Raw genomic sequence first — 9,707 nt, 5'->3', positions numbered from 1 at the left:
ACATTTTTAACCGATTTCTGGTACCAATCAGAAGAACATTTTGTATCGGAGCTTATTCTACAGAGTGTCTGTAAAAGCAGAATCATGAAATTTCAATTCCTTCCCCTGAAGCTGTTTCACGATATCTTCGGAACGGTTTGTCCAATTTTTACGAAACCCTGCAAATTTTCTATTAGATTTTCTAATCGACCATCAAGGCTTCCCGCCCCAGGGGGCCTTTTGTCTGAGTTCTATAGCCACTGAACTACATAATTATTATTAGCTAACATCTATAGTGGAGGGATCAAAAAATTATTCGTGGAGACACCAAAATATGTTTGCTTTATAGGGGTTTAGCGAATCTGTAAAGCACAGGATTTCAATGGAAGAATGAAGAAGAGACCTTTGTCCAGCAGTGGACAGATAACAGATGATGAAAGTCACTGTATGCGTGCTAAGGTCTTTGTGACGGGGGTGGAGTTACTCGTACTTTTTGCAGGCAGCAATTCTAATAGAGTCCCGGTTACTTTAGAGACATTCTGTATAAGCTCAGGTCTTCAAGGATCAAGTCAGTCCTTCACAAAAACTAGTGCATGGGAGGATTAGCTTCAACTTTTATTTTCTAGTTATCTAGTACTTGACTATGAACTAGTATTGTTTTATAGTTCATTTTCTACCAGTAGGTATTGTCTATGCTTGCAAAGTTTATTTTAGGAAGGGAATTTTTAATTGTTTTAAGCCTACGTAAATGCTTGTCACAAATATCGTTTCCCAATAATTATCCTACCTAGATAAATTTTATGACTTGAAAAAAAATTGTGAAAATTCTGGCTCGAGATTGACCAGAATTAATTTAAATTTCTCTATTGTCACAATACCATTTTCCCGGAAGTTTCCGTCCAAAATACCTTGAATCCTTGAACCCTGGCTACCACAATCTGAACCTTAGCTCTGCGACTAATGAGCTGTCACATTTATTTATTTGTTCTTCAGTTTGCTCTTTTTTTCCTCATCTTTCACCTTCAACCGATTTTTCGGAAACATGGAAATTTATACCTGCAATATAATTATTTATATGTATTATTTGTGAAGGTATCGTCGTTCAGGCCCGTATCCAGGAAGTCCTGAATTTTATCGAGGAGAAGACCTCAAAAGAGTCCAATCAGTGATGTACCGGGGGTGTGAGGGGGTGGGTGCTCAAAATTTTCGGAGACCGGCCCACAGTAAAGGAGCAAAGTGAAACCCCTAGGAGGGGATCCCGGGCCCCCTCGGGCGGGACCTCATTAAATACAACCCTGTCCTCGTTAATATCGTACTAATTTTGTCATCTTTTAGCGGGATTTCAAGTCTAGTCCAAACGGATCCGCTTTTTTTTTTTTTTTTTTTTCTTTTTTTTTTGCTGTTTCAAAAATGGGAAAAAGTAATTTTCAGAAAAAAGTTACGTTATTCCATTAGATGTGCAAATTGACATCTCCACTAACAATTTTAGTGTCTGAGATAATGGATAATTAATACATATTATGTACGTTCCGAAGGCACTAACTTGTGAGCTCCCGCCCGGGGTGTACTTTATCCTAAACAGACAAGGTTCGTTCTCGGAACGGCTGGCTTTCTCCTACCCTGTCCCCCTTCTCTCTCCGATTTCGGGACGATAGGACTAAGGCCAGCCACTCACTATCAGGTGACAGGCGGACCTGACCTGGTGTAGGTACCTGTCAGGTCTACTTGATAGTGAGTGGCTGACCTAAGACAAGACTTAAAATCCGCCCCGGGCGGGAATCGAACCCGCGGCCTAGCGCTTACAAGGCAGACGCACTACCAACTAAGCTAAATAGGCTGGCTAAACAGGGGCATAAGGAATAGAATAGAATATACCTTGTTTATCCTGCTCGAATGAGACTAAAAAGTCCCTTTACCCCAACGCAACTGTCTAAACAAGGTCTCGTGTATTTTATAGGTTTAATACCAAGAGTGTAAATTTCCTAGCTTTTTGGTTGCCGTATGGCCGAAAGACGAAAGAGAGTTATTATTACTATTATATTATTATTACTATTATTCGATATTATTTTCATTCCACGTACCGAAGTGGTTTACAAAGAATAATCAACTATGCCAGGTATGTGAGTGCCTAATCGACATTATTTGATTTAGGCATTTAGGTAGGTACCTACTTACCACAAGTATATCTTAATTTGGTAACGTTTTACCAAGGCTAAAGTCTCTGTAAAACTAAGGTTTTTTTTTGGCGACAAGCCACCTGCTTACTCACATAATTAATCTGACCCAGCCTGTGTGGGGCCGATTCGGATTATTTATTATTTTTGACGATCTTTACGAAAAAAATACATTTGGACAGTTATATTTTTCATGAGAATCATCAATTATATTTTAATTTGGTAACGTTTTACCAAGGCTAAAGTATCTGTAAAACTAAGGTTTTTTTTGGCGACAAGCCACCTGCTTACATTAATTAATCTGACCCAGCCTGTGTGGGGCCGAGGAAAAGCCAGCACGTGAATACTAGTAGGTACTGATGCTAACTGTGTTTGTTACGATTTTAGATTTTATGTTCTTCAATGACATTGGAAAAAAAATGTATTCTTAGGATGCATTTGTCATCTCAGTCTGCATTGAAGTAACTGAGAATTGAGATCAGGAAATGAATATAGCAAATGAAGATGCCTGTCGCATTGTAATAATTTGCATGTACATCTCTCTACCTAGAAATAGAGAAATGGAGTGCGATTAGATTATGAGAAACGAGAATGTATTGAGACTAGACTTGTATTATAAGGCCGACCACTCACGCGGACATTGGAAAAAAAATGTATTCTTAGGATGCATTTGTCATCTCAGTCTGCATTGAAGTAACTGAGAATTGAGATCAGGAAATGAATACCTATAGCAAATGAAGATGCCTGTCGCATTGTAATAATTTGCATGTACATCTCTCTACCTAGAAACAGAGAAATGGAGTGCGATTAGATTATGAGAAACGAGAATGTATTGAGACAAGACTTGTATTATAAGGCCGACCACTCACGCATTATAAGGCCGACATATCATCTGTCTGGCAGAAGGCGTTACTAACACCAATTTTCTTATTGTCCTATTCAAATTTGGACCTGATCGGGCCTTTGCTTTGGTGGCCGCGTGGGGACCCTCTTTCTAAATGTGAGTTCTACATTTAAGTGTGGTATCTAATGCCCGCCACTCTCAGGCCGTCTGAGATCTGTGAGACCCCGGTCTGTCAGACCGTCTGAGCGTGATTGGCGAGTAAAATACATTATAACCAAGTCTAGTCCCTTCCTCTTCCACTGAAAACTTGAAACGTGGTTACCTTCCCCTGAAAAAGTATTAGTATTAGTATTAGTATTAGTATTAGTATTAGTATTAGTATTAGTATTAGTACTAGTACTAGTACTAGTACTAGTACTAGTATTAGTATTAGTATTAGTACTAGTACTAGTACTAGTACTAGTACTAGTACTAGTACTAGTACTAGTACTAGTACTAGTACGGATAAAATCCGCCCTGGGCGGGAATCGAACCCGCGGCCTAGCGCTTACAAGGCAGACGCGCTACCAACCAAGCTAACTAGGCTGGCTCGAGAGGATTTAATCTAACGTGAGTGGCCGGCCTTACACTCTAGACTCGTATTGTAAGTCTGCACTACATGAACGCTATACCGCCGCGTACCTACCTCTGGATTCACTAAAAAAGTGGATTGTCACGCTAATTTCAAAACTCAATCAATTATAACTGGGTCAGTGTGGCTTAGATAGATCCTCATAGAGCTGAGGATTCATTCCATGTACGTGGTGGTACCTATGGTGATTTGGTGAACGGAGAAGACAGATCTATGTAGAAGGGAAATGAGTTGGTTCGTTTTTTCAAACCGGGGGAATCGAAGCCACGGCCTAGCGCTTACAAGGCAGACGCGCTACCTTCCCAGCTAAGCAGGCTGACTAGATAGTCCGTTCACCCCAGCAATCGAAGAGAGAAGGAGGACAGTTGAGGCGAAAGCTAGCCGTTTCGAGAACAGCCCGTTGGGCTTTCTTTTCAACCTAACCTAACCATGTTTATTCTCTCTGTTCCCAGGCAAACTGTACGCTGTGCTAGGGCGCCGTCACGGTCGCATCGTGTATGGTGACGTGACTCAGGGCTCCGTCACTTTCACTGTCCAGGCTTATCTACCCGTGTCTCTCTGTTCCCAGGCAAACTGTACGCTGTGCTAGGGCGCCGTCACGGTCGCATCGTGTATGGTGACGTGACTCAGGGCTCCGTCACGTTCACTGTCCAGGCTTATCTACCCGTTGTGGAGAGTTTCTCGTTCGCACCGGAGATCCGCAAGTCCACGTCTGGGCTGGCTAGTCCCCAACTTGTGTTTAGTCACTGGGAGGTAAGTAAGCTGGTAGTAAGTCTCTGACGGACTCTTGTTATTGTACATGTACAATGTAGCTGAGAAAGAAAACAAAACATTGCCAAGTCTGAAAAAGACGTGGTAGTTTTGAAAAGTGCATAGCCTGTTAGTAGGTAGAGGAGGTATTTAAATAGGTAATACTAATACGTATGTATACCTACCTACATTTTTAAGTAGGTTCTTACTTAAGTACCTCTAAGGGGAAAGAAAAGTTGGAATCCCACAAAGAACTTGGACATTTTTTTTTATATCATCTCTTTCCTTGGCCAATACGTTATTTTTTTGGGAGGGGGGATTTTTTTGGGATTATTTTTTTACGGCTTCCTTTTAAGTGGCAGGGTTCTCCTGGAAGAGCTCTTCCACCCAACCACTAAAATTTTCTTTCAGTGTGAGCCTCTGAGATATTTCACCAGGATTCCAGGTTTTATATTGTCATTTCATACGATGAATAAATAAGATATTTCACCAGGGTTCCAGGTGTAAGATATTTCTTCTGGTTCCAGGTGATCAATATCGACCCCTACTGGGAGCCTCGTGGTAAAGCCGGGAAAAGGCAGCAACACGCGATTGCCTGGATGGTAGATGGTCAACCATCCGGATACCAACCACGCCCAAAAGGGATTGCATGCAAACTGTCCCAATTTTTTCGCACTCGAAGATGGTAAATCTTTAACCATTCCCAACGCATGCAAACTGTCCCAATTTTTTCGCACTCGAAGATGGTAAATTTTTAACCATTCCCAACGCTCACAAGAGTCACAAGTCAGTCCGACCCTGTTTTTCCACTGACCACTCATATGACACACTTATGGTGGACAGGCCTCTATGGCTGATGGCACCTTAGTTCCATCACATCTCACATTGGATTCAATATTGAATGGAAATAAATTGGAAAACGTCACCCAGGTTTGATTTCAGCACGTCGTCCACAGTAGCGTAGCTTGAGGAGGGGGAAGGGGTTGATTTTTTTTGCTGTTTTTAGTTTGGTTCATTCATTTTGACGTTTCTAGTCCCTAGTTCCCATTTGGTGTACCTACAGTTAGCTATGCTATTGGTTCCAACTGCGCGAGGCCTTGCACATTAAAATCAATTGTAGCTTCCTTTTCCCAACGCTCACAAGTCAGTCCGACCCTGTTTTTCCCCTGACCACTCATATGACACACTTATGGTGGACAGGCCTCTATGGCTGATGGCACCTTAGTTCCATCACATCTCACATTGGATTCAATATTGAATGGAAATAAATTGGAAAACGTCACCCAGGTTTGATTTCAGCACGTCGTCCACAGTAGCGTGGCTTGAGTAGGGGGAAGGGATTGATTTTTTGGTGTTTTTAGTTTGGTTCATTCATTTTGAGTCCCTAGTTCTCATTTGGTGTACCTACTGTTAGCTATGCCATTGGTTCCAACTGCGCGAGGCCTTGCACCTCGCGAGGCCTTCTGTCTGTATTGGCTGTCTCTATTCTCTGTATTGACTGTAAAGCGTAGTGTGCGATGGGGATGCATTCAAAGGAGTTTTTTTTTTTTGTAGATACTCTCTATTTGGAGGTAATCTACAATCTACCCATTTTCTCACATTAACCTCAACGAGCTTAAGCGTGGCTGAAAAAGGGAAGCAGCATAGATTGGTCCAGATATGGTCACCCATTCTGACACCAACCACGCGCAACGTTGTAACGTTGCTTGACTTCGGTGAAGAATTGCTTTCCTTCCTATTTCCCATCTTTAGTCCATGTTGATTTTGTTTTTCCAATCAACTATTTTTAATGGAAACATTGTTATATATTGAAAAAGTTCCAAAGCCAATCTGCTTTGAATGTTTTGCACCTAGCTTCCCCTTTTGAAAATCTCACGCCACGCTACTGCCTTTCAGGAAGTAAAACAAACTGATTTATATGAAAGAGCATGTATTTTAGATGTTTTTAGCGTGTTTTTATTTCTATAAATTCATGTTAAAAAGAAACATAACTTCGGTGATTCATCAGAAACTGGTGCATTCAAATTAAACGTGTCTTTGAGTGTTCCTACTGGTGCATTAAAATTTCCTATATTTTATAGTTTCCCTCTGTAAATAACTCTCAATAAAAACTTGACTATCATTGGCCGCTGGTTCAGGAGTTTCGGTTTAACGGCACTGGCTTCTACCTGCGTTTGGTATTGTGACGAGATAGAGGAATGTGTGAATTGTAAGGATGATCATGATTCCTGCCCATAGTCAGTGATTGAGGGACACATAATTGATTTCTTTACGATGCGACAGTATTGGAATATTGGAAATCACATAGAATATTGAATTCATGCAGAGAGACGTATGGATCATACAATTCATACACTGAGGTTCTCTTTAGAAGTATTCTCACCAACTCCTCACCATTTAGCCAACATGTTGGAGTGTCCTAGGAGTCCTAAAGACTCGTTTTGTTATTGTAAAGCTGTGTCAGCCAGCCTAGTTAGCTTAGTTGGTAGTGTGTCTGCCTTGTAAGCGCTAGGCCGCGGGTTCGATTCCCGCCCGGGGCGGATTTTATCCTGATGGGATAACGTTCGTTCTCGGAACGGCTGGCTTTCTACTATCCTGTCTTCCTTCTCTCTTCGATTTTGGAACGATAAGACCTTCGTTATTACAGTCCCCTTTGTCGAATCTCTTTTAAGAGAGGGGGAAAAAAACTGAATGACCAGTTACCCAGTTTCTGACCATTCAGGACTGCTGTCATTTAAGCAGTATGAAAACTAAAAATCTGGTTACAATATCTCTAACCGTTTAGTCAATATAGCTGAAAACCGCCAAAAAGCGGTCGAAACCCGCCAAAAAGCGGTCAATATACCGCCAACCGCAGCACCTATCTCAACCAAACGTTATTTGAGTGTTCTTTTACCCTAACTTTTACAATATCTCTAACCGTTTTGTCGCTATAGCTGAAAACTGCCAAAAAAAGAAAAAAAAAAAAAAAAAAAAAATCTAAAATTTTAGCCGATCAGATTACTTAAACTGAGATTAAAACTTGAACTGAGTTTTAACTCACTTTGTCGTCCTCGGGGGTAAGAAAATAAAACTAGCAAGCGTGGTCTAGCTTGTGCTTGTAACTTGTACACAAAATATTGGCCTTCTGAGTTCTTCTTCTTGTAGTGCCGTGTCCTAGGTCCTAGAGAAGGTTGGCTATCATGACTCCTATTTCTTGTTTGTCTTGGGCAGCTCTGAATAGTTGTTCTGAGGATTTCTCGAACCAGGTTCTGAGATCTCCCAGCCATGAAAGTCTCCTTCTTCCCCTCGGTCTTCTGCCATTGAGTTTCCCTTGTATGATAGTGTGCAGGATTCTGTATAAATCAACCCCCGCACCTGAAGACAGTTTTCAACCCCCCTTTTTCTTCTTTTCAATTGTCTTACCTTTACATTATTTTTTTACGGCTTCCTTTTAAGTGGCAGGGCTCTTCCACCCAACCATTAAAATTTCCTTTCACTGTGAGCCTTTAAGATATTTCACCAGGATTCCAGGTTTTATATTGTCATTTCATACGATGAATAAATAAGATATTTCACGCGGGTTCCAGGTTTAAGATATTTCTTCTGGTTCCAGGTGATCAACATCGACCCTTACTGGGAGCCGCGCACCGAGGAAGAATATCTTCACTTCGGAGACAAGGCGGACACTGAGAACCGCGCGCGCAAATACATGGACAGCGTGCGCAAACGCAAAGGTCTCCCCGTACAGGACAAACTGGTGGCGCATGCCGAGAAACAACGCACGGTGAAGCGGAACAAATGACACGACGCGCAACCAGCGAGGTTGTACCGTTGCGGCTGATTTTTCAAGAGGTTTGATAGAGGGAACTGTAACTGCTAGGGTCGTATCGTCCCGAAATCGAAGGGAGAAGGAAGACAGGATAGGAGAAAGCCAGCCGTTCCGAGAACGAACCTTATCCCTTCAGGATGAAATTCGCCCCGGGCGGGAATCGAACCCACGGCCTAGCGCGTAAAAGACAGACGCGCTACCAACTAAGCTAACTAGGCTGGCTGTTGCGGTTAAATTGTGCGCGGAATTTCCCACCACCGCAGCTAGTGGCTATAGCGCGTTAAAAGCACCAGTTTCCAATGGTTGAAATAGTCCACTGAAGTTAACCAACAGTGCGCTTGGTTTGTATGTGGATGGACAACCATTTATTTGGGCAATTGCGTGTTAGTCTTTTCCCGGCCCCACTCAAGGCTGGGTGAGGTTAATTTGAGTATGCAGATTGCAGATAGGTAACACCCCGTCACTAAAGATCTTAACAATCATACCATGACGTTAAACCTATCTAAAAGATTATTTGTAGGTAGGTATCACGAAAGAAATTTGTGTGAACGCCCGACAATTCCGTTGTATATGCAATGCGCCAAACTTCTCTTACTCGAAATCGAAGCGGATAGGATAGAATTCCAGCTATTCCGACAACGAACCTTAGCATAAACACCCCGCGTGGGTATCAAACCCCAGATCTAGCGTTTACAAGGCAGCCGCGCTATCTTCCAAGCTAACTAAGCTGGCTGTGAAATTTGGTGAGTTTACTCATATGTTCTAGGCCTATGAAAGAATGGCCATTTCGATAGAAAACAGTACATATAGGTACGTAAAATGGTCCTATCCTATCTAAGTGTTTTGTGAGTTCACCATTAACCTTAAATGGAAAAAGAAAGCAAATCTTCGCAATTAAAATTATGCCAATAACATTAATAGAAAAAATTAAAAAAATCAAAAAGTGATTTTGGGGGCCAAGGTACAACCAGGCACCCTATGTGGATGGATGACCATTTATTTGGGCAATTGCGTGTTGGTCTTTTCCCGGCCCCACTCAAGGCTGGGTGAGGTTAATTTGAGTATGCAGATAGGTAACACCCCGTCACTAAAGATCTTAACAATCATACCATGACGTTAAACCTATCTAAAAGATTTGTAGGTAGATATCACGAAAGAAATTTGTGTGAACGCCCGACAATACCATTGTATATGCAATGCGCCAAACTTCCCTTACTCGAAATCGAAGATAGGATAGAACTCCAGCTATTCCGACAACGAACCTTAGCATAAACACCCCGGGTGGGAATCAAACCCCCGATCTAGCGCTTACAAGGCAGCCTCGCTATCTTCCAAGGTAACTAAGCTGGCTGTGAAATTTGGTGGGTTTACTCATATGTTTTAGGCCTATGAAAGAATGGCCATTTCGATAGAAAACAGTACATATACGTAAAATGGTCCTATCCTATGTAAGTGTTTTGTGAGTTCACCATTAACCTTAAATGGAAAAAGAAAGCAAATCTTCGTCTGTTTATTCAC

The 9,707-nt window shown here is 41.8% G+C and overlaps 1 protein-coding gene across 1 annotated transcript; it reads left to right on the top strand.

The window, feature by feature from the left end:
- Positions 1 to 2,088: 2,088 nt before the first annotated feature.
- Positions 2,089 to 8,649, top strand: LOC103513154 (elongation factor-like GTPase 1). Its single transcript, XM_026826433.1, has 4 exons — positions 2,089 to 2,095; positions 4,081 to 4,128; positions 4,167 to 4,381; positions 7,974 to 8,649. The coding sequence occupies exons 1-4, from the start codon at positions 2,089 to 2,091 to the stop codon at positions 8,160 to 8,162; spliced, it is 459 nt and encodes a 152-aa protein (XP_026682234.1). The 3' UTR covers positions 8,163 to 8,649.
- Positions 8,650 to 9,707: the final 1,058 nt, after the last annotated feature.

The sequence above is a fragment of the Diaphorina citri genome, unplaced genomic scaffold, assembly GCF_000475195.1.
Source record: "Diaphorina citri unplaced genomic scaffold, Diaci psyllid genome assembly version 1.1 scaffold931, whole genome shotgun sequence".
Lineage (NCBI taxonomy): Eukaryota > Metazoa > Arthropoda > Insecta > Hemiptera > Psyllidae > Diaphorina > Diaphorina citri.
The sequence above is the reverse complement of the archived record's forward strand: the minus strand, read 5'-3'. Positions and strand labels throughout refer to the sequence as shown.